The 23,605-nt window shown below is 63.0% G+C and overlaps 1 protein-coding gene and 1 long non-coding RNA gene across 7 annotated transcripts in view; one reads left to right on the top strand and one right to left on the bottom strand.

The window, feature by feature from the left end:
* The window catches only part of WNK4 (WNK lysine deficient protein kinase 4), a 25,956-nt gene extending 4,494 nt beyond the window's left edge, over nucleotides 1-21,462 (bottom strand). For 2 of the 5 annotated variants that reach the window (XM_048829919.2, XM_048829922.2), the window contains exons 1-14: nucleotides 20,253-21,461; nucleotides 7,359-7,531; nucleotides 5,923-6,143; nucleotides 5,496-5,653; nucleotides 4,378-4,466; nucleotides 3,773-3,992; nucleotides 3,039-3,369; nucleotides 2,519-2,658; nucleotides 2,344-2,417; nucleotides 1,930-2,071; nucleotides 1,390-1,506; nucleotides 1,137-1,310; nucleotides 508-565; nucleotides 27-182 (exon numbers count right to left, since the gene is read on the bottom strand). In XM_048829919.2, the coding sequence (XP_048685876.2) occupies nucleotides 27-182; nucleotides 508-565; nucleotides 1,137-1,310; nucleotides 1,390-1,506; nucleotides 1,930-2,071; nucleotides 2,344-2,417; nucleotides 2,519-2,658; nucleotides 3,039-3,369; nucleotides 3,773-3,992; nucleotides 4,378-4,466; nucleotides 5,496-5,653; nucleotides 5,923-6,143; nucleotides 7,359-7,531; nucleotides 20,253-21,422 (3,223 nt within the window). In that variant the 5' untranslated portion in view covers nucleotides 21,423-21,461. Of the gene's footprint in view, nucleotides 1-26; nucleotides 183-507; nucleotides 566-1,136; nucleotides 1,311-1,389; nucleotides 1,507-1,929; nucleotides 2,072-2,343; nucleotides 2,418-2,518; nucleotides 2,659-3,038; nucleotides 3,370-3,772; nucleotides 3,993-4,377; nucleotides 4,467-5,495; nucleotides 5,654-5,922; nucleotides 6,144-7,358; nucleotides 7,532-20,252 lie in introns of all 5 variants that reach the window. The other 3 variants (XM_048829923.2, XM_048829920.2, XM_048829924.2) reach the window with 3 other exon arrangements.
* LOC125626727 (uncharacterized) lies at nucleotides 21,035-23,605 on the top strand. Of its 2 annotated transcripts, none has more exons than XR_012666209.1 (2): nucleotides 21,035-21,122; nucleotides 21,888-23,605. It is a non-coding gene; the product is annotated as an uncharacterized LOC125626727 (long non-coding RNA). The 2 variants fall into 2 exon arrangements; XR_007353828.2 differs by lacking the exon at nucleotides 21,035-21,122 and adding an exon at nucleotides 21,200-21,278.

Here is a 23,605-nt window from a genome sequence, read left to right as displayed (position 1 = left end):
GGGGAGGCCGGGGTCCAAGCCAGTACCTGGCGGTTCTGCTGGGAGCAGAGGCTGCAGCCCAAGTGGCTGGGTCCCTGGCGGGGTGACTGCGAGGCTGAAGAGGTCGTTTTCGAAGGGGGAGCCGCTGAGCGAGGGCTGGACCGGAGACGGCTCCGACTGGCCAGGGCTGCTGCAGCCCAGGTCTGGGACAGAGGCAGAGGCAGGGCGTCAGTCCTGGCACCGTGCAGCCCCGATGCTCCCGAGCAGCAGCAGCCCTCCCCCCACTGGGGCCAACTTGTGCAGCTGCTGGCCAGGGGGTGGCACAGGCCTCTCCCTGCATAGGGCAATGCCACCTGGCTACCGCTGCCCGGGCACCTACTGGCCACAGGAACCGCCCTTTCAAGGCGGACATGCTTCCATCAAAGCCAGCGGGCAGCACAGGGTGGCCCAGCCCCCCAGGGAGGGGGTGTCGCAGGCCCAGGGAAGGGGCACCCCATTGGAGGGAGGCAGGGGGTGGCAGGCACATACCGCTGAGCGAGGACGAGGACGAGATGGAGCGCGAGAGATCCTGTAGCTGCAGCTGCGCCTGCCAACAAGAGATAGGGCCTGTGATGGGCCAGGCTGGGGCTGCGGCAAGCTCTTGCCTGCACGCGCCCCACACACTGGGACCCCCGGCAGAGCCCGGGAAGCTAGAACACGGACGGGGGCGGAGCGCTCGCCGGGAGGGCTGCTCACCGGGCAGCTGGAGAGTGAGGGGAGGTGTTCAACGGGCGAACTCACAGGGGGGTGGGGGGACAGGGGTCTGCTCCCCGGGGCCAAGGAGGGGCACTCACCAGGAGGCAGGGGGCTGCTCAGTAGGGGACGGGGGGCGCTCACAGGGGCCAGGGAGGGGCACTCACCAGGAGGCAGGGGGCTGCTCACTAGGGGACGGGGGGCGCTCACAGGGGCCAGGGAGGGGCACTCACCAGGAGGCTGCTCAGTAGGGGACGGGGGTCTGCTCCCCGGGGCCAAGGAGGGGCACTCACCAGGAGGCAGGGGGCTGCTCACTAGGGGACGGGGGGCGCTCACAGGGGCCAGGGAGGGGCACTCACCAGGAGGCAGGGGGCTGCTCACTAGGGGACGGGGGGCGCTCACAGGGGCCAGGGAGGGGCACTCACCGGGAGGCCGTTGATGGCGGCAGAGGGCGACAGGCTCTCGGGCTGCGGGCTGCCATCTGCCCTGGCAGCACCTTGCCCGTCCTTGCGCAGCAGGGTCTCCACGCGTTGGATGATGTCCCGGATTCGATGGATGAAGCCGTCCTGCTCCGACTGGAGGATGAACTCGTTAGTTACCTGCGGGGCCGAGCAGGTGGGTCAGTGCTGGGCGCGGGCCCCCCAAACCCTGCCTAGCCCAGCCAGGCCCCACACTCACCATGACAGCCGCAATCTCCTCCGGGTTGTCCCCGTCCAGGTCGAACTTGAAGGTCACCATCTTGTTGTTGTAGGTCTGCAGCTGGCATTCCACCACCCGGTCGCTCTTGTCCGAGATCTGCAGGGCAGGGGCAGCTCTCAGGCAGCTGTGGAGACCCCCCCATGCCACCCTGCCCCACCGGGAGCCAGGTAACACACAGGGGGGGGCCAGTGCTTGCTGTCCCAGGCCTGTGCGAGCCCCGCGGTTTTGGGGGGGGCCCTTTTGCCCCCGCAATGGAAACGTGAAGAGCCAGTCGGCGCTTCTGCCCCCCGCGTCCTTCCCTGTGAACTGCACATCCACATGGGCAGGCGAGCGGGACCCCGAGTGCCCAGCCGGGGCCGGGACCCGCTTGGAACCGGGGAGATGGGCCCAGGAGCAGCTATTCCCCAGGCATGCCACCCTGACCTCCCCCCGACAGCGCCCACCCCACACTCCCCATTCACAGCGAGTTTCCGCCCCCTCGGGGCCCGTGGACACAGGCAGGCGCCTGGTGGCGCTTACGTTGGTGATGCGGAGCCTTGACCTGGCTCGGCGCCGCAGCAGCTTCCCCGCGGCCCGCTTGGCCGGCAGCTTGGCGTTCCGCTCGCCGGCCGAGAGCCCGTCGCAGCCGTCGCTCAGGCCGGACGCCACGTCAGACGCGTAGCTGGGGGGCAGCCCCAGCACCAGGTAGCACCACAACACAGGGGCAAGAGTTACTAAGGCCCGACCCCACCTGCGCCCATCATGCCCCAAGCTCCCCCTGCCCCAGCCCAAGCCACCCCGTAACTCACCCCGATCCCCATCTCAGTGGCCAGTCCCAGCCCCTTCCAGCCACCACCTCCCGGGGGACGGGGGGGGGGAACAACTCCTCCCACTAAGGCTGGGGCCATGGCCACTCTGCCACCGCCCTGCTGACGGAGCAGGGCCCAGACATACCTGTCCACTGGGGAAGAGAACTCGCTGGCCGGGGCAGACGGCAGGCGCTCCGTAGGCGAGCTCACCGCGATGCTCTGCAGGGCAGAAGCCAGAGTGAGGGGGCATCAAGGCATCCCCAGCAGCCCCCCAAAGGGGAGCTCCAGGTGCCCCTATGGCCACGCGAGGCCCCACTCACCACGGGGAAGCAGCTCTCTGACTGGACAGCTGGTGGGCTGAAGGGGTCCCCGGTGGAGAAGGTGCCAGAGTGGCAGTGGGACAGGTCTGGGGAGTCCACGAACCCAGAGGAGCTCAGGTACCCATCCGTCTCGCAGTCAGCTGGGAAGCAGAGAGCAGGGTGAGTGGCCAGCCCAGGTGCCCATCCCACCAAATCCAGCCCAACCCAGCCAGCAATCCCTGGCTCCCAGTTGTTCATGGGGGGGAGCCACGGCAAACTCCCCACAACAGCTCTTGCACTCCCCCCTGGGAGCTGCCGTTTCTCGCCCCCCTTCCCGGAGAACGGGAGAGAAACAGGAGCAATCACTGCCAGGGCGCCAGGTTCCAGGCTCCCAGCAATGCCAGCCGCAGATACCACCGGGAGGCTGGGAGCTGCCCTCCCTGCGCCCCAGGGAGACGCAGGCCAATGCCAGCCATGCCCCCCCCGGCCAATGCCAGCCAGACCCCTCCCCGCACGAGGGTGCCCACGCCGGTCTACGTACAGGTGGTGGAGGAGTAGCTGGTGTGCCGATACAAGAAGTGCTGATGCTGATCTGCCTCGGGCTCCTCGGGCTCCGGGGGGAAGGTGCCCCCAAAGACGGAGTCCCCGGAGCCAGGCGTGGGCGGCGAGGGCTGGGGGGTGGTAGGCACCGGGGGGCACTTCAGCTCCTCCAGCAGGGGCAGGATGCCCGGCTGCTTCTCCTGCTCCTGGCGCAGCAGCTCATCCTGCGCCCGCTTCACCTTCTCCCGCTTGCGCTTGATGGCGACCACGCGGTCCCGCACCGCCTTGGCCACCAGCTTGTAGTCCGCCTCGCACACAAAGCCCAGGGTCACCTGCAGTGGGGGTGGGGGGCAGGTCAGCCCCTGCCCTGGCACAGCCTGGCAGAGCAAACTGGGCACCCAGGGAGGCAGTGAGCCAGGCACAGGCGAGGTCAGGGCACCAAGGGCAGGGGGGACGAAGGGGGTGGGGCTCAGTTGCGCCGGGGGCAGCCCAGGCAGAGGGTAAGATGGTCGCTGCCCCGGAATGGCCGCTGCCCCCTGCACAAGGAGCAGCGCCCACTACAGACAGGGAAGGAAAAGCCCTGGACAGCAGCACAGATCCCAGCGGTGAGCGGCTCCCCCGTGGGTACGTGGAGAGTTGCGGGGCAGGGAGCCCAGGACCAGGGTTGGCCCAGATCATTGTCTCCCTGTCCAAGGTGGGGGCAGGGCTGCTCCCCCTCCCCACGTGGGCACTTACCATCTCCTGGGCCACCTCCTCGGCCACGTCCTTGTGCAGCTCGAAGAGGAACTCGATGGCATTGTTGTCTTTGTACTTGCCATGCAGCTTCTTGGTGTCATCCATGCGCAGCCAGAGCTTGAGGCCGGACTTCACGCCGTCGTCCTCCTCGGCCAGCTCTACGTGCACACCCGTGTCCTCCTGGAAGAAGGAGTGCTCCAGCAGGTCCTGGATGGTGTACCTGGCGGACAGGCCAGAGTCAGCGGGGCTTGGCGCAGCCTGGGCACCCCAGGGGGACGCTGCCCAGACGGGGAACCCGGTACGGGAAAGGGCCACCTGGCACAGGGACCCCACCCAGCCCCGCGCAACTCGGCTCCCTGCAAACCAACCGCACCCCACCCAGCATAACTGGCGCCAAGGGGCAGAGCCCAGCACGGACCGAACCGCACCGGGGCACCTTAGCTCATCTGGAACCCGGGCCGCCAGCCCAACCCAGCCAGCTCCCTGCACCCCAGAGACCTCCAACCCCTCAGCCTTGCCCCCGCAACCCCAGGGGCCCCCCCGAGCCCTGCCCCACCCCACCTGATCTCAAAGGACCCCCAAGCCCTGCGGCCTGCCGTGCCCACCTCTCGGCCTTGTTCATGCGGATGCAGCCCTCTATGATTTCCTTCAGCTCTGGCACCTTCACCTTGTAGAAGCTGTTGGGTTTCATGCCCTGCAGGGAGACACCCCAACCGTCAGGCAGGTCCCAGGCCAGGCTGCGCCCAAGCCGCTGAGACACCCTCTGTGCTTTAGCTCTGGCAGCAGACGTCCCTGAACGTGCCGGGGGCCGGACTGAGGCAAGACTGGCCCTGCAAGCGAGCGAGATCTGGGGCTGCCCTCTGGCTCCTGGGACCCAGCTCCCACTACCCGCAAGTTGAGCGTGGAAGGGACCCCACAGGGAGGGGCCCTGAGGAAACACCCCCCACCCCGGGGACGGAGACCCCTATTCAGGCAGGCGAGAGCCAGTGGCTCAGAGTGAGTGGAACCACCCAGCACCAGTCCCTCATGGGCCAGGCAGAGCCCAGTGCAGAACCAGCTTCCCGAGCCATGCCCCTCCCTGCCCTGAGCGAGGGGGCAGAGCAGTTCTGGGGGACGGGAGGTCATGGAGCAAACCGGCCCTGCGCTGGATCTGGCTGGCTCAGGGTCGTAAAGGCTGCGGGCTGGCCCAGGGCAGCAGATCGGAGCAGGTTCACCAACAGCTTCCTGGTTCCGCTCCATTAACACTGGTGGCTGTTGCTCCCAGGCCCTGGCACGCCTGGGAGCTGCACGTGGACCACCACGTGGCCTCCACCAGACAGAAACCTGGGGAGCAGGACAGGGGCAGCTGGGAGGCACAGCTCCAGGGGAATGGGACCAGCCTGCAAGGGCACCCAGGCTCCCCGTTCTGTCCCCAGCCAAGGGGATGGACAAGGGACCCAAGAGCTCAGCAGTGGCTCATGGCTGCCCAAGTGTCTGGGCATGGAGCTGCTCCCAGAGCAGCCTCAGGAAGGGGGAAGCGTCTTAGCTAAGGCCCAGGCTGGCGTTGAGTGGCTCCTGGGGGGAGAGGGATCCCCGGGACCGCAGAGTGGCTCCGGTGAAGGGAGGGGTGCTGCCAGGGGGGCTCCCCGGGCCCCTAGAGTGGCTCCAGCGGGGCAGGAGTTTCCCTGGCCATGCGGTGCCGGCGGGGGGGTCCCCGCATCAAGGCGCACACGCAGCCACTCACCGAGGTGACCTTGCGGTAGATCTGGGCGGCGTTCTGGCACTCCGAGTAGGGGTACTCCGAGGTGGCCATCTCCAGCATGCACATGCCGAAGGCGTACACGTCCACCGCCTCGTCATACTTCTCCTCGTACATCTCGGGGGCCATGAACTCCGGGGTGCCTGGGGGCAGAGGGGACACGACTCAGCACCAAGCTGCCCCCCGGGGCTGGAGGGCAGTGGGGCTGATAGCCACACCCTGCCAGCCCAGGGTGGGGGGCTGGCTACAGGGGAGGCTGCGCTCCCTGACTCTCCTCTCGGCAGAGCCAAGCTGGCGTTGGCCACCCCAGCGGTCCCATGGCGCAGCGTGCCCCCCGGACCGCGAGGGGCCCCTCAGCCTGGCCGTGAGACCCCGGGGAACCCGGCCGCTCGCTCGCCCAGCGCCCCAGTACCTATGACGCTCTTGGCGAAGGAGGCCCGCTTGAGCGTCGCCAGGCCCAGGTCCCCGATCTTGACGGAGCCGGTGGGGCCCGTGATGAAGATGTTGTCACACTTGAGGTCGCGGTGGATGATGGGGGGCGAGCGCGTGTGCAGAAAGTGCAGCCCCTTGAGGATCTGCCGGCTCCAGCACCGCAGGACCTTCAGCTTCATCTCCTTGAAGCGCTTCAGGTAGCTGCAGGGGCGACACGGGGGACATGAGGGGGCAACTCCAGCTGCTCCCCACCCAGCACAGAGATGCCCCGGGAGAGGCCAGAGCCCAGTGAGCCACCAGGCCCAGCCCCTGGCACCAAGCACATTGCGCCCTATTGTCACCAGAGCCTGGTCGCACCCCTTCGCTGCTGAGGGGAACCCGGCAGCGCCTGCATGGGGCCAGGCAGGAGGGGGCTGGCCCGGCTGAGACCCCCCAGCCAGGCGCCACCCAAGCTGCACGGAGCCGGGCAGCAGGGTCCCGGCGCGGGCTGTGTGGAGACTCTTCTCACCCAGGCAGTGCACACAACGGGCTCCACAGGAACGGGTGGCGCTGCGGGTGCCAAGGGCCAAGCAGGAGCCTAGCAACGGCGAGCAGCCGGAGCTGCCTGGTGCCACGCGGCACAGCGCCGGGGGCGAGATAAGGGCGTCCGGGACACTCTGACGGCTGATCCCGGAGCCGCCGGGCTGTGCAGTGGGGGCTTGGGGGCCGCAGAGCGCCTGGCAGGCCCGGGCTTTCCCACAGCACCCCCACCAGTTCTCAGGCCCACCCCGGTAGGCGGCTGCAGGCCAGCGTGGCCGGGAGGAGCTGCGAGCTCTGCCCAGACCCTGCCCGAGCCCCTTCGCGCCAGGCAGGGGCGGCTTGGAACGCACCTGGCCCACATGCTGGTCAAGCAACCACAGCCGTCACACGCAGGCCAGACAGGCTCCCCTGCCACCTGCTAGGACCCTTGCCCCCTCTCCGCCTGCCACACAACCCCCTCCACCAGAACCCCCGGCTCCCTCCCCTGCCACCCGCCAGGACCCCGTACCCCTCTCCGCCTGCCACACAACCCCCTCCACCAGAACCCCCGGCTCCCTCCCCTGCCACCCGCCAGGACCCCGTACCCCTCTCCGCCTGCCACACAACCCCCCCCAGCCAGAATCCCCGGCTCCCTCCCCCGCCACCCGCCAGGACCCCGTACCCCTCTCCACCTGCCACACAACCCCCCCCAGCCAGAATCCCCGGCTCCCTCCCCCGCCACCCGCCAGGACCCCGTACCCCTCTCCACCTGCCACACAACCCCCACCCCCCCACCGCCAGAACCCCCGGCTCCCTCCCCCGCCACAGCCCCGTACCACTCTCCGCCTGCCACACAACACCCCCCCCCCCCGCCAGAACCCCCGGCTCCCTCCCCGCTGCCAGCCCAGCCCCGCTCACGTTTTCAGGGTGCCCGAGGTCATGAGCTCAGTGACCAGCACGATGCAGATCTGGCCCTTGATGGCGGACTTCCAGGAGTCGTAGAAGCGGACAATATTGGGGTGCTGCAGGCCCTTCAGCATCTCCACCTCCTCGCTGAAGCGTTGCCGTTCAGCCTTCGACAGCTTCCTGGTCTGCAAGGAACCCACAGGAGAGGCATGAGTGGCCACCGGGGAGCACCCTCTGGCACCGGGGCTGGTGGCACAATGGACCAGGGCCTGGCCTGAGCCAGCCCCGTACCCCTGCCACGGAGCCCAGCCCTTGCTGCCCCATACTCCTGCCACGGAGCCCCCCAAACAACCCAGCCGCCGAGAGCCCCCATGCTTCCACCCAGAGATGGAGCCTCCAGTGTTTCCCCTCTCCAGGCCCGGAGCCTGCATCCTCCCGGCTCCCTTTACCAGCCACAGACACGGCAGCAAGGCCATGCCTAGCTCCCAGTACAGAGCCCAGACTGGCTGCGTGGGCACCGGTGCCCCACACAGAAAGCAGCCGTGGCCTGTCCCAGACGCAGCCCCATGAGCCCTGCCGGCGCTGCCCAGGGCAGCAGGATTACTCATGGAGCTGAGCCGAGCGGAGCCAGGCACCACCGCACCAGAAAGGCCACACGGAGCGTCGACCTCCCCACGCCCCTGCCAGCTGCTGCCCCCGCGCCCTGGAGCCAGCGCAGGGCTGGGGAGCTGGCAGCCGCTAATCGCGCCAGCTGGACACACTGTGCAGCCCAGCTGCCCGACTCCCCCAGAACGCCCCAGCCCGGCTTATCAGCCCCAGAGACAGCCCGTATCTGGGTCAGGGCAGGCACGGAGTGCCGGGGGAGGACAGAACAGCACTGGCAGAGTCCGGGGCTGTGTGGCGGGGGCACAAGCATGGAAATTGACTCACCTCCCAGCCCCAGAGAGCAAGCAGGGACAGCAAGACCCTTTGCCCAGCAAACAGCCGGGCTCTGCACACGGAGAGCAGGGAGCAGCCGGGCTCAGTGACCAAACCAAGCCTCCCGTGTGCCAGCCCCTTGAGGGGAAGGACGTGTCTCGCCCACCCCTTCCAGGGAGCAGAGTGGCCCGGCAAGGACAGGGCAGGAGTGAGACTTTTTGACTTACTGGGGATTTGCTGCTCCCCAGTTAAGCCACTTTCTGGATGGGGGGAGGGGGCTGGGCCAGCATTTCAGCAGCTGGCCTGGAGGGAGGCACAGTGTCACAAGCTGCCCCCGGCCCAGCTCTGAGATTCTTCAGCAAGGATGCAGGTTACTGGCTGGTGAGGCTGCGCGGGGCCCCTCTCCCTCCTGTGCCCAGTGGGCCCAGCCAGAGGAGGCTGCCCGCTCGCACGGCGCTGGGCATGCACCCACGTGGACTCGGAGTGACACAGCAAAAGCCACCGGTGTCTGCACCTCCCTGCTGCAGGAGATTGGAGCCACCTTTGTATTAAAACCTTTATCCAAGGGGGGGCAAACCCAACTCCTCCCCAGCAGCCCACCCAGCCTGCCTCTGTGCCCCCAGCTCAGGGCACGCACCTGCATTTGCATGGAGAGCGGGGGAGAAGCGCGGGGGCTCATTTCCACTGGGATTCTGTGCCAGCAGATCTGTCCCGGGGCATCAGTCGCCAGCCCCTGCACAAGGGGGGGCCCGAGGCCTTCTGACTCCCAGGTGCTAACCCCCCTGGCAGTTCAGCAGGGCCCAGGTAGCTGGGTCCCAATCTGCAGCCCGGGGAACTTGTGGCAGAGACAGGAGGGAGCGCCCAGCTGGCCAAGAGATAACTTGCATGCCACAGGGGCAGCCTGCCCACAGCTGCCCCCTCCACCTGGCATGGCCCCCCCAGTGCCCCTCACCCCCGCAATCAAAGCCCCTCAGGCCAGCCTTGCACCCGCACACAAGGAATAACAATTCCTGCCACCTCCCTCTGCTGCTTCCTAAGAGGGCGGGCGGGGCGGCTGGCGAGTGCAGACGTAGGGCACCTTTATGGCAAGGAGCCCACATGAGCCTCAATGCCACCTTTGTTGGCAGCCCAGGCGCGTCAGGCTCTGGACCTGGTTTTTCCATGTTCCTCCTGCTCTAGTTAATTAAAGTGGAAGCAGAAGTTGAGCTTTGACAGAGGCTTAAAGCGCCGTGACTAGGAGCCCAGCCCCAAGGTCAGCAGGGAGGGCACAGGCACCTGCCTCCCGCGGCTCAGCCTGGCAGCTCCATCCCCTCACCAGGGCTGCTGACGCTAGCCAGAACAGCTTCCCCTCTGCCCACAGGCTCCGCTGCGACAGCTCAGGCCGGGCAAACTCTCTGGGGACCTGCGGGGGCGGCCCCCCATGACTCCCATTCAGCACACACAGGGGGCTGGGGACTTTCCCAGGAGCAGTGGGGCAGACAGCAGGGGTCTTGACAGGCTCCCAGGGGCCTGGTAGGCACCCACTGTGACAACCCCGCCAACCCTGCAGATGCCTGGCAGGCCCATCCCTGGCCCAGGCTCACGCCGGCTGCCTTAGGGGGCCAGGGGACTCAGGGCACGGAAGGAGCCACCCCCTGGGACATCTGTCCAAAGGAAACTGATCCACTGCAGCCCAGCAATTCCAAAACAGCCAACTGAATTTGGGGCCGCCCCTTCCCCACCCCATTGCCTCCCCACTGCAGCCCCCACCCCACGGCTCTCCCTGCTTGCTGTCCAGGCCCTGGAGTCCCCCTGCATTCCTGTCATGCACTCCACAAACCAAACCCTCCCCAGGAGCTGTGCCTGGCCGCTGGTAACTTTGCCCAAGGTCCTGGAGCAGCCAGGGACTAGACGCTGCCCTGCTCCCTCCCTTTCAGAACCCAGCAACGTCTGGAGAAACTGGAGGGCCCCCTCTGCTCTCCCTGATGAGAGCAGAGCCCATGGGAAACGGGCATAAGTAGGAGCCTGTGGAGGGCTGACCCCCCTGCCCCAGGACCAGACATTGCCTGGCCTGTGGCAGTCCCTCCCCAGACATGGGCCGGAGCTCCTGCTCCCACACCCGCAGGGCACTATGTGGCCATGGCTTTCTCCTTGGCCGGGCAAACTGGGCCCTGGCCAGTGATGATCACTGGGGAGCCGGGCCTGGCGTGGAGGCGAGGTATGCCAGCAGTCGCTGCGAGCCCGGCTTGCGTTGGCATATCTTTAAGGCAGGTGCATGAAATTACAAGAGGCTGGAGCAGCGAGAGCTGACTCCATCCACGGCCCCCGATCGATTCCTGGCCTCTGCTCGGCATGCCGAATGTGCTGCACGGGCGGTATTTCTTGGCAGGGCCCTGCCTGCTGGGCGTGAGAAGGGCAGGGCCAAGAGAGTGGGAACACTGCTCCTGAGGGGCTGCAGACCAGCATCCTCCAGCAAGCAGCTCCCTCTGCCCCTGCCAGATGAGAGCAGGGCCCATGGGAAACTGACACAAGTAGCAGCCTGTGAAGGCCTGACCCCCTGCCCCAGCACCAGGCAGCAAGGAGGCAGAGCGGAGGCAGGATCTGGAGCTGCCCGGCTGGGACAGACTCTCCACATCCCTGAACTGACAGTCAAAGAAACCAACGGCTCGCGGCCGCCGCGTTCCTAAACACTGGAAGCTACTGGCTCCAGGGAGCCGTGCACTCAGCCCCTCGGCTCACAGCAGCCATAAATCAGCCGGGGATCTTTCGTAATGTTTTTGTTGCATCATAACTGGCCCCGTGGCTGGGTTGCAGCTGCCTAGTACCCTACATGGGGCCATGCACAATCCCCTCCTTTCAAACACAAGTTTGGGGACCTGACCCAGCCCAGAGCACAGCAGGGAATCTGCTGAGACCAATGAATGGCACCTTTTAGATCCAGGGCAAGCAAACTGATCTCCAAGCCCCACTCCGCTCCTCTGCCAGTCCTGACCCGTAGCAGCCCCTAGTACAGCCGAGGTCGGGAAGACCACCAGCTCTGCCAATGCCCCTCAGTCCTGACCTGCAGCCACCCCCCATCGCAGCCTTGGCTTCTCTCAAACAAGTGCTCCCAAACTGCAACAGCGACCAATACGTCCAGTGGCACCAACTTGAGCCCCAGCAAACTCGTCAGGGACCAGCTAAGCCTCGGTTAATTACAAACAGCAGCCGGAAGCGCTTGGTCCTTCAGCACTTGGGGAGCTGCCTGAGAGCATCCCAGCCCCAGACAGTCCCCAGGCAGCTCCACACCCCCAATTTCCAGACCCAGAGATGGGAGGGGAGGGGTCTGCTGAGGAAAGGTGGCTGGCCTGGCCCAGGGCTGGGCTCCGGGAAGCCACACATCTCCCAAGGTGCTCACAAGTAACCAGATTCAGGAACTCCAGAATCTGTTCCCCAAGTCTGCGAGTTGCTGCTGAGACAACAGGGAAGAGCCCAAGGCTATCCCCCACCCCCAGGGCTCACCGTGCCTGGACAGAGCATACAGGCTCCCCCAGATGGAGTGCCAGAGTGCAAGGGGGGATCATGCCACCCCCAGAGCTGTGAGGCACAGCCTGCCCTCCAGTCCTGTGCCCCCCAACCCGGAGGGCAATAACCAGGCTGGCACATGCTGCTCAGCGTTCTTGATACATTACCATTGAGATGTGGGGGCGAGGGAAGGGGCTTGGAGCCAGGATGCCTGGGTTCGGTCCTGGCTCCCTTTCGGCAGCACGATGTTTGGTGAAAGTTCACCTTGTGGGCCAGGTGCCCCAGCAGCTCCACACAGGCCAAGACGGCCTGTGCCCAACGAACAGGCGCAGGAGGGTGATGCCGGGCCATGCCAGCAGCAACCCCCCTCCTCCCTGGCTCCACTCCCTGAGAAGGGCCACGAAGGCGCCCGCTCAGCAGGGGCAGGTAGCATATCACCCAGCTCCAGCAGTCGGGCTCAGCCCAGAGGGCAGGGACACAACGAACCTCGCTAATAGCCGCCTGGTGCACAGCACTACGATGCTCTGGCTCACAGCCGCCGGAGCCATTTAACAAGCTGGGGCGGAAGCCATCCAGCCTCCCCCCGCTTGCCAAGGCAGGCCTGGCCTCCTCCTGGCGAGGCTGAACCAAGGGAGTTCTAGCCAGTCACTGTGGGCAGGGGGGACCGGGACCAGGACCAGGAGAACGGCTGCACAGTAACGGCTGCACAGCTGTAGCTCACGAAAGCTCATGCTCAAATAAATGGGTTGGTCTCTAAGGTGCCACAAGTCCTCCTTTCCTTTTTGCGAAGACAGACTAACACGGCTGCTACTCTGAAAGCTGCACAGTAACTGTGTGTCCTGCACATGAGGGAGAGGACCCAGAGCAAGCAATGAGCACTTGGAATTAAAGCCCAAAGCCGGGCATTCGCAGCACCAGGGCACCCTGACAGCATCACTGAGCTCCCCGAGTGCTTTGCAGACACCGTCTGCCTCCCGCCCCAACTCCCAGCTGAGGGGTCCCAGAAGTTCAGCAATCCAGAGCCACCGAGTCCCAAGTGCCAGAGCCGGCCGGGCTCTCACCGCTAGGTCTCACTGCCAGCCCACGTGCACTCCTGCTGCAGCTAGCCCAGGGTGCCCCACTGTTCTCATTGGCCCCTGCTGAGGTGGAGCTGGGGGAGGCGGTGTGGTATTTTTCCACATTTCTTCCTCTCCAAGGGTGTTTATGAGGCTCTGGCTACAGACCCAGCTCTGTGATGCCCAGGGCAGCACAGCCGAGCAGCAGCCTCTGAAAGCCGCATTGTGCAGGGCCCAGAGTCCTGGAGAGGGGACCAATTTACATAATTATGGTGCATTTATAGCTAAAAGCCTCTGCAGGTCACCATAGCGAGTGCAGGCTGGCCCTGAAATAGCACCCGGCCATAAATCCCAGCCTGGGACAGCCCCACAGACCCCTCCTGCTGGAGACAGCTTGCTGCTCCCCAGAGAAACAGCAACCCGGTAAAGAGAGAGGCTGGCACACAACTGCCGCCTGGAGAAGAGATCAGCACCAGCCTCTACGGAGCCTCCCTGTTTGCTGTTGCCTCCTCCCAGGCTGGGAGCAGAGGCCCAGGCTCCATGTGTACCTACAGCATGCCCCTCGCATCCCACAGGAGCCTGAAAACAACTCAGCTCTTCCATTCACTTCCTGACTGGCATCCACGGTCAGAGCACCTCGGGCACAGGGAGCCAGTGGGGTGCAGGGAGCAGATTGTTTTCCTAGGTCCCACGAACCTCAACAGCCCCCAGGAACCAGCCCCAAAATGTACTAGGAACCACCAGGCCTGGAACAAGAGGCTCCCAGAACAAGCCAGGAGGAAATGGGCCCCCAGCACAGCACCAGGGCTGCTTCGCCAGTAGGCAGCCAAGGAGCAGCGCCTGGCACCTCCTTGCGCACCCAGCCCTGCCCTGAGGGTCCGGCAAGCCTGTACTGACAGCCCTGCTAGAGCCAAGACTTCAGCGGAGGTCTGTCCCCCGGGAGAGGGAATGGTACTGCCCAGACCAGGGAATGGGGCTGTGCCCACAGATCAACAGGTGCAAGAAACTGCAAGGGCCCCCAGCACTGCCCACACCACGCAGCGTAACCGGGGAGTACAGGATCTCTCGTGCCAGGCAGTGACCAGAGCCCGCCTCGTCCCCCAGCATGTCCCAGCATGCGCCAGTCTGAGGCGCGAAACAGGAGCCCAGCCTACAGGCCACAGCCCCAGTCCTCCCTGCCCAGACAGCCAGCGCACAGCTGGGAGCCCGAGGGGTCTCCCCCACTGTATTGCTACCCATGGGGAGGCCAGCTCAGAGCTCTGCCACCCAGAAGCTTCACAGACTCACACCCAGAATGATTGTGGGGGGCGCAGAGGATGGGGCGCTGCCCTGGGGCCAGTGGAGCAGGAACCGGAGATGTTAGCCACCTGCCCTGAACCTAAGGGCCACTAGGACAGCCTGGAGCTGCGTTCCCAGCTGGGCACATGAGCACAGAGAGGCTGCCCCCAGGACCAAAGCCTCCTGACCAGGGACCGGAAACACACCAGGAGCTGCTGGCCCTCCTCCCTGGAGCGTAACGTGACCCCCAGCAGTGCTGCGCCAGTACAGAGAGGCCTGTAAGCACAAGACAAGGCTTCTGGGTCACCACCGGACACTCTCCCACGACTTCCCAGCCCAGACCCCCCCAGCCTCTGACCACAAGCCCCAGGAGCAGGGACTGTCCTGCCAGCGTTTGGGATGCACCCAGCACACGGGGCTCGACAACGGACACTGTAAAACAGCAACCCCAGATGCCCCTGCCCCCTTGAAGGGCTCACATCCACTTGGGGGGCCCCAGTTTGGGTTTACCAGCCCCCCTTCCTCAGCTCTGCTCCGCCCACAGCAGCCTGGGCTCTGGGGAAGGGACAAGCACTCGGGGCATAAGGAGAGCGCCGTGCAGACACACCCTGGCCAGTTCAGGCAACTCCAGCTCCTGGCCCTGCGCCACTGCCCACGGCAAGGGTTGGGGGGAGCTGCAGGAAACCATTCACAATAAACAAATATTTACCAGCTGGGCCCACTTTGGGCCTCTGGTTTCCCCAGCCCCTCCCAGCATCCCCCAGGCATCTGTCAATAAAACCCTGCTTTAAACCTGACTTCAGAAACCAGCAATGGGTCAGGCCAAGACTATTCTGTATGGGGAGCCCAGGGCTGGGGTAGCAGGGGGCTCCAGGCCAGGACTGAGGGGGGTGGGAGCCAGGGCTGGGTAGCAGGGGGCTCTGGGGGGCCAGGACTGGGCTAGCAGGGGGCTCTGGGGGGCCAGGACAGAGGGGCGCTGGCAGAGCTGTTGTGTGAGACTTGCAGGCTGGGGTAGCGGGTCAGGGTGGAGGCTAAGTGACCATTTATATTTTAAAGGCAATAAATGGCAACCGGGTGACAAACGCAGGACAAAGCTATTTCTGAAAAGGCACAACCACAACCACTTGTATTTGTGGTGCAAACTCCTATATTTGTCCCACAGCGGCTGATTCGCTGCAGGATTAGGGCTCAAAAACAGGCTTGTTAAGTCTGCTCACGTGCTCCTTGGCTCCGCATGGCACAGGGGCCTGGGACCAGAGATGCTGAATGAGGAAATCCTAACCGAGGGGCACTAGTAGAATTCTCGGGGGGGGGTAACTGGGGGGCCATGGGTCAGGGTTGAGGGGCACTAGTAGAATTCTCGGGGGGGGTAACTGGGGGGCCGTGGGTCAGTACTGAGGGGCACTGGTAGAGCTCCCGGGGGGGGCAGTGAGGTAGCAGGGGGGCCATGGGTCGGGACTCAGGGGGGCAGATCAGGATCGAGGGGTATCAGCAGAGCTGGAGGGGGCAGCTAAGCCAGGGCTGGCACACAAGCTCGGACCGGGCGACAGATCACTCCTTGTCTGCCTGTTCTGGTCATTCGCCCTGCAGCACCTGGCACTGCCGGCGGGCGGCGGAGAGGCCGCTGGGCTCGACGGAGCCTTGCTCTGACCCCGCGTGGCCGTTCTTGTGCTTTCCTGGGACTTTGTATCCAACTGTCCCCTGCCTCCTCCCGGGAAGGTGCAGCCAGAACACACATGGAGCGGCTGGGATTGCTCAGCACTGATGCCTGCAGACAGGCCCCCCAAGACACCAATCAGCATCACTTTATAAGCACACCAGAAAGCAGTCTGCACCATGCCCACGACAGCTGGCCTGGCCATGCCAAACACTGCCAGGCAGGCTAAGAGACCAGCACACACAGCCCCCTCCTCCTGCCCCACCAGGGTACCTCAGATCCAGCCTCGCAAACAGCACGTGCTCTCAGCCTGATGGGCGCCCTTCTGACGTGGCCTGTGGTTTGTGGAGAGAGACTGGGATTTGCCTGGCAACTCGGTTTGGAGCAGCAACACTAAGGCCAACCTGGGGCTAAGAAAGGTGGCCAGACGCCCCCAGGCTGCACTCGCTGCAAGCGTGGAGAGCGGGCCAGGGACACACATGCCTGGCACAGCCCAAATACAGGACACAGCACGTGACAAACCCACAGAGGGACACAAAAATTACACACACAGGAAAAGCCAGGCACCGTGGGGCTGACCACAGAGAGCGCGACTGTGACCTCTGGGCAAAGGACCTCAATGCCTGACCCCAGGAAGTGTCACCACTAATACAAGGGGCATCTGATTTGTATGCAAGGTACGAAGCTTTGGGAGAAAGCTCCGGGACACAGAACAAAGCTTCAGTGGGCAGACACGAAGGGCCAGCCTGCTGCCCAGGGCACAATGTCCCTTCTCACAGAACCACCTGCTGCCATGCAGGAGTCCCTCCTCCCACCCAGAGATGCAGCCATCGGGTGTGCAAACAGTGACGCCCCACGCTGCTTTGAGGGGCAGGAGACAAACTCGCAAGACAAGTTTTTTCTGTGTAAACAAGGACTTGGAACTCGCAGCTGCGCCAGCCGACCCAAGGACGAGACGGTGGTCAGAGATTTTGGATTGCAGCCAAAGCCCATCCCAAGGGGTTGTATGGAGAGGTGGGGTCCTCCAGCAGGGTTAGTCCCCATACAGCCGTGCTACAGGTTACAGCAGGAAGGAGGGTGGGGGCTAGAGAAACCAGCCCCCCCTCAGCACACGCTCCCCAGCCCCAGGAGAGGGAGGCTGGGGTTGGAGGAGGAAGGGATGGGAAAGCTGGCAGGAGACCAGAAAGCACCAGGTCCGAGCGTGTTAAAGCAGCTTCTGCATCCAACCCAAGGGCACCACAGAGCTTCTGGCCGTGTCACACAAACCCCCCATGGGCACCCAACAACAAATCTCTGTTAATTAAGCCACAGGCACCACACTAGCCTCTGTCAGGGAGAACCTGAGAGGAACCGTAGCTCCCATCTACACTCCAAAGACACCTCCAACACCTGCCAACAGTGCCCCTAAATCGGAACCTGAAGGGGCCAGTTCCACAGAACTTGGCACAGAGCTGGCAATAGGGGCGAGGCTGGTGTTTGAAGCAGTCCCTCTGATGGGTGGGACAGTGCATGCAGAAAAGGAAGCCCAGAGCCTGGCACTTAACCTTGGCACAGAAGGCCTGATACACATCTCCAAGCTCTGTGGGCCAGGGATCGCCATGCATGGCACTAGCATGCCGCGGGTGCTCACCAAGTGATGAGAAGGAGCCATGCAGGAAGCTGCGACTGATGCAGAACTGAGCTGGGAGGAGTCCAGAGCAGCTGGGCAGCGAGATGTCAGGAGCATTTCACACCCAACATGCCAGAAGCTGGGAATAGGCGACAGGGAATGGATCACTTGGTGATTCCCTGTTCTGTCCATTCCCTCTGGAGCACCTGGCACTGGCCACTGTCGGCAGGCAGGACACTGGGCTGGATGGACCCTTGGATCTGACCCAGGCTGGCCGTTCTTATGGCAGAAATAGCACAGCACCAAGATGCCAGCACATGGGCACCTACGGATCTGAGCCATGCAGGGGGGTGGGTAGGGGCGCGCGTTGCTCAATTCATAGAATATCAGGGTTGGAAGGGACCTCAAGAGGTCATCTAGTCCAACCCCCTGCTCAAAGCAGGGCCAATCCCCAACTAAATCATCCCAGCCAGGGCTTTCTCAAGCCTGACCTTAAAATCCTCTAAGGAAGGAGATTCCACCACCTCCCCAGGTAACGCATTCCAGTGCTTCACCACCCTCCTAGTGAAAAAGTTCTTCCTAATATTCAACCTAAACCTCCCCCACTGCAACTTGAGACCTTTACTTCTCATTCTGTCATCAGCTACCACTGAGAACAGTCTAGATCCATCCTCTTTGGAACCCCCTTTCAGGTAGTTGAAAGCAGCTATCAAATCCCCCCTCATTCTTCTCTTCTGCAGACTAAACAATCCCAGTTCCCTCAGCCTCTCCTCATAAGTCATGTGTTCCAGGCCCCTAATCATTTTTGTTGCCCTCCGCTGGACTCTTTCCAATTTTTCCACATCCTTCTTGTCGTGTGGGACCCAAAACTGGACATAGTACTCCAGATGAGGCCCCACCAATGTCGAATAGAGGGGAACGATCACGTCCCTCGATCTGCTGGCAATGCCCCTACTTATACAGCCCAAAATGCCATTGGCCTTCTAGGCAACAAGGGCACGCTGCTGACTCATATCCAGCTTCTCGTCCACTGTAACCCCTAGGTCCTTTTCTGCAGAACTGCTGCCGAGCCATTCAGTCCCTAGTCTGTAGCGGTGCATGGGATTCTTCCCTCCTAAGTGCAGGACTCTGCACTTGTCCTTGTTGAAACTCATCAGATTTCTTTTGGCCCAATCCTCTAATTGGTCTAGGTCCCTCTGTATCCTATCCCTACCCTCCAGCGGATCTACCTCTCCTCCCAGTTTAGTGTCATCTGCAAACTTGCTGAGGGTGCAATCCACGCCATCCTCCAGATCATTAATGAAGATATTGAACAAAACCAGCCCCAGGACCAATCCTTGGGGCACTCCACTGGATACTGGCTGCCAGCTAGACATGGAGCCATTGATCACTACCCGTTGAGCCCGATGATCCAGCCAGCTTTCTATCCACCATCTATAAGGCTGCTGCAGTCCATCCGCAGAAATGGCACCAGTGGGAATAGCCATGAATTACAGTAAGTCAGTATCTGTGGCTGCTGCTGCCAGCTCCCTCTCCTACATAACAGAAATCACAGGTCCAGCATGCCAGCCACGGGAGGCCACTACTAATGGAAGGGAGAGACCTGGGGCTGCAGGAGCCAGAGATAACAGAGAAATGAACAGACGTGACCCCAAGCCTCCCCCTACCTTCTCAGAGCTCCTTCTTCCCCAGTCTGACGCAGAATCACAAGTATCCCTGGGGAGTGGGAAGCCCAGGGAATAAGAAAGAGGCTGAAGCTAAAGCCGATAGAGAGTGCAGGGACCCACACATGCCCCCACCTGAAGTCTGAGAGACGTGTCTTGAACTCAGCTTTGGGGGTCTAGGAGAGCCCAATCCGACCCACGGCTCAGTCCCAGGACTGTCAAAGGGACTGGGTCAGGACCAAGCGCTGGCCAATCAGAAACCCCAGACTTTCTTAATTCCCTCTGGTGAAAGGAGCCTTTGACCAGGCACCTGCAGAAAAGCTGGCCCTGCCGAACGGCCTGCCCTAGCCCAGCCAACACCACAGGCAGAGCCAAAGCACTGAGCCAGGGGCCAGGCACATCCTGCTGCCTCACTCCAACCTGCCTAACTCAGCAATCCAGGGCCAGGGACTGGAGAAACTCCCACACAGCCCTCACCTCCGACCCACCCCCTGGGGCCTGAGTGCCAAGGGGCTGCCTTGTGCCCCAGGGCAGCGTCTGATTAACCCTGAAGTAGAGCCCCATTGATCTGGGAACCTTGGGGGAGCAGGGGGCAGCCCCAGAGTGGGGAAACCAAGCAGGGTCTTCCTATGCTGGGTCCTGAGCAGGGGCCTGCTAGGCTGGCTGGCTGGCTAGAGTGAGGTGCCCCAGCCCCGCAGTCGCTGTGTCCCTGTGCTGGGGAGCAGCTTCCACTAGCCTCTGGAGCACGGGAGAAGGATCCTGAACAGAATCGCCCACATTTGTCAGACATCAGGGTCCAAGCAGCTGACAGCCAGGACCTCCTCCCCAAGGGACTGTGCCTTGCCCAGCCAGCCACCTCCGGGAGCCACAGCACCCAGTCCAAGCCAAGTGCCTTCCCCACTAAGAACTCAGGAGGCCCCATTCTCCCTCCCCCCCTCCACAGGCAAGCACCTCCCCGCCCGGAGCGCAGCGGGCCGGCCAGGTGCCAAGGGACGGGGGCTCCCGGCTCTGCAGCACCTCCCACACTTACAGGCTGCGCGGTGAAGTGACCACTGGGGAGCAGCCGGCCCCAGGGACCCCCCAGGCCCACCCGAGGGCTTAGGCGCTGGAACTAGGGGTGCTGTCCATCATATCCAGGGCGTACAGTTTGGTGCAGTGGCTCTCAGAACCCCCACACGCCCCTGCCTGAGGGCGCCTGGCCCGGAGAGCCCCCCGCACCCCCCTTGAGGGGCCCGCACCCACCTGCAGCTCGCACCAGGCCACCTCCACGGTGGTCTCGGTGTCCAGCCCTTTGTACACCGTCTTGAAGGAGCCGCGGCCGATCTCGATGTCGAACTTGAGGAACCGGCCGTCCGGGGAGGTGGCCACGGCGCGGGTCTCGATCTCCTCGTTCTCCTCCTGCGCCCGGCGGCTCTCGTCCGGGGGGGCGCCGCGCGGGGAGACCCGGCCGGGGGGCGGCGGCGGCGAGGGCGTCTGGCCGCCGCTCTCGCTCCCCGAGCCGGAGCGCGCCGCGGGCTCTGCGCCTTGGAGAGCCCGGGGGTCCCCCCGCGCGTCCTGCGCCCCGGCCGGGCCGGACGCCGGCGCCGGGGCCCCCTCGTAGCCCAGCCGCTCCAGCTCGGCCGAGCTCCGCCGGTTGAACCTGTGGGAGCCGCGGCGGCTCTCGCGCCCCCGGCTGCGGAGCGGGGCTGCCCGGCCGGGGGTCGCCGGCTCCAGGGCGATGCCGCAGCCGGACAGATCCACCTCGGTCTGGGACATGGCTCCGGCCGCGGGGGGCCCGGCCACGTGGAGCATCAGCATGGGGGTGGGGGGTCCGCGCCGGGGCCAGGCGGGCTCCCCGCTTCTCACCTGGAGGCGCAGCAGCCCCCGAGCCCGGACTGGGAGCCGCTGTAAGGCGCCGGCCCTGGGCTGCCCGGAGCCGAGCTCCGCCTGCCTGGCGCCTCCCCCTCCCCGGGCGCAGCGCAGCGCACCGCACGCCCCCGGCCCGCCCCCGCCGGCCCCCGCCGGCCGGAGAGCCGGGTGAGCAGCAGCTGCCCCGGCGCCAGCCCGGATGGGGGCAAGGCCAGCCCGGGGCTCCCCACTCGCCCCCCCGCCATCAGGAGGACACAGGTGTTGGTGAGGCTGGGACAGTTCAGACCCTCCAGGAGCAACCCTACAAGAACAGCGCCACCTTGCCAGAACTCGCCAGCCTGACCCCCTGCGCCCCGCTCCAGTCCGCCCTAGCCTGCTGTTCCGGGGCCACTTGAGCCGGCTGTGGCGGCCACACGACGGGTGCTGTCTCTGCATGGCCTCGGCTGCCCCTTCCTTACTCGCCTGGCCTTCTGTCCAAACCCGCTCTGGGGCAGGGCCTGCCTTTGTTCTTTGTACAGCCCCTAGCACCGCGGGGCCTTGGTCCCAAGTGGGCACCGGGGGCATTGCTCTGACAGAAAGGAAAGCCCCAAATATTGGGATGGCAAAGCCCAAAGAGATAGATCCTCCTTGCAGAAAGACCGACACTGGGACAGGAGCACTTGGGCACAAAGATCTCTCGGGTCACTGTGGGCTAATGAGCCCTGTGGGCCAAGTGCCTTCTGCCCCCAGCTAAAGGACAGACCCACATCACGGGGTGATGTCAGACCAGGGCACACAACTCATGACCAAGTCCTTCCCTCCCACACATGCAGCTCTGTTGTCTGGGAGAGGCAGGAGACTGGCCTAGATTGGGGAGCCCGGGCACTGCACTGGGGCTCATTGTGTTCTTGACTCTGCCACTGACCTTTTACAAATCACTGAGTCTCTCTGGGCCTCAGTTTCCCTATCTGTCCAATGGGGTTGATATTGCTGACCTCCTTCGTAAAGTGTTTTGAGATCTGTGGATAACAAGTGTTGTTATTCTTATAGATGGCCCGCTGGTCTGTCCTGCTATGGCACGAGTTCCTTCCTGTATGCAGCACAGAGCCACTTGCTATACAGGGCTCCTTCCTCTGCTGTCTATTCTGCAGCGCACTTGGGGAGGGCGTTCCTGGTGGAGGAGACTCTTGATCCACAAACCCAGCCACCCCCACACCAAGGAAGCGACCCCTAAAATGCTGATGCTGCAGGGAAATGGCAGAATTCACCTGTGTGAGTCCACACTGGTCACGTCTTCCTCACTTGGCTGCACGTTATTCTGCTGAGGCTGTAACTTTCCCATGCTCAGTGAGGGGAGTAGGGAGAGCCAGCCATGCGCTGTCACAGCACAGTGATCAGAACCAGGGCCGGACCACATGGGGTGCTGGGCTTGGGGGATACCAGGCTCGGGGGATACCAGGCTCAGGGTGCTGTTTTTGTTGTTAGTGACAAAAGGGAAAATAGAAGGTTGGAAGTAAAATGTTCCAGGTAGTCTGTGTGTGGATTCATTTTTAACTAACCTCCTAGAATGTTCTGGACTTTTGTAGAATTTCATGGAACCTTCCAAACTTTCTGAGAACTACATTTTCCTCGAACCTCCTAGAGCACTGTCAGCCTGGCCCTCGCGGGTATTTAAGGGGCGGGGCGTCACCAGTCAACAGATTTGAAGAGGCCATCACTAGTGCCAAAGAAATGGTGGAATCCTGAGGATTTGAGCATGTATTCAAGGAAACTCTTATTCATCAGAAGAAGAGACAGTTTGGTTACGAGGGCCGAGATGAGGTGATGGGAAGCTTGGAAGAAAAGTTCCAGAGGGAGGTTTTTTTGCTCACTCACTGACACTGCTGAGTGTCCATCGAAGAAAGGTTCGGACAAATGAAGCACCAGGAAAAGACTGGGATGCAGGGAGAAGGGTTGTATGACCTTAGTAAGCTGCCGGTGGACAGGAAAAGACTCTTGAACAATTCACCAGACCTTCGCCGGACACTGACACATGGGGAATGTTCGGACACCAATGCTAAAGACCTCTTGTCGAATTGGACAACAGCCATCCCATTTTGCCACACGGGGAGCACTTTCCACTCCAAGTTCTCCAGTTCATACATGATGCAGAGCTGGAGGACACTTTTCCTAATGTGTGGATAGCTTTGAGGATTCTGCTCATGCTGCCGGTCACAGTCGTAAGTGGTGAGTGCAGCTTTTCAAAGCTCAGGTTCATTAAAAGATAACTTCGATCGACGACGGCTAATGAGAGACTGACATCGCTTGCTATTTTAGTGCTTGAAAGTGCCATTGGCCTGTCTTTGGATCTGACACTGCTTCAGTTTGTGAGGGAAATGGCGAGAAAAGTGATCTTTGGAACTAAAGGACTAGTGTTAACATTCTAAGACTGTCATCTACTGGAATGCTACTTAATACTGGTTTTGCCAGATACTGGGAATGGGCGATAGGGGATGGATCGCTTGACAATTCCCTGTTCTGTTCATTCCCTCTGGGGCACCTGGCATTGGCCACTGTCGGAAGGCAGGATACTGGGCTAGATGGACCATTGTTCTGACCCAGTCTGGCTGCTCTTACGTTATTATGTCCCCCCAATGTAGGTGCACAGTTCAATTTCTTGATGTTAGTACATTTCAGTTACTCTTAAAATTAAAAAGTTTCTATAAACTTAGAGGAAACAAATTATTTGTATTGGCTTATATATGGCATGAATAAATAGATTTACAGAT

This window comes from Caretta caretta, chromosome 27 (assembly GCF_965140235.1).
Source record: "Caretta caretta isolate rCarCar2 chromosome 27, rCarCar1.hap1, whole genome shotgun sequence".
In the NCBI taxonomy this organism is placed as follows: domain Eukaryota; kingdom Metazoa; phylum Chordata; order Testudines; family Cheloniidae; genus Caretta; species Caretta caretta.
This window is presented reverse-complemented; position numbering and strand designations above follow the sequence as displayed.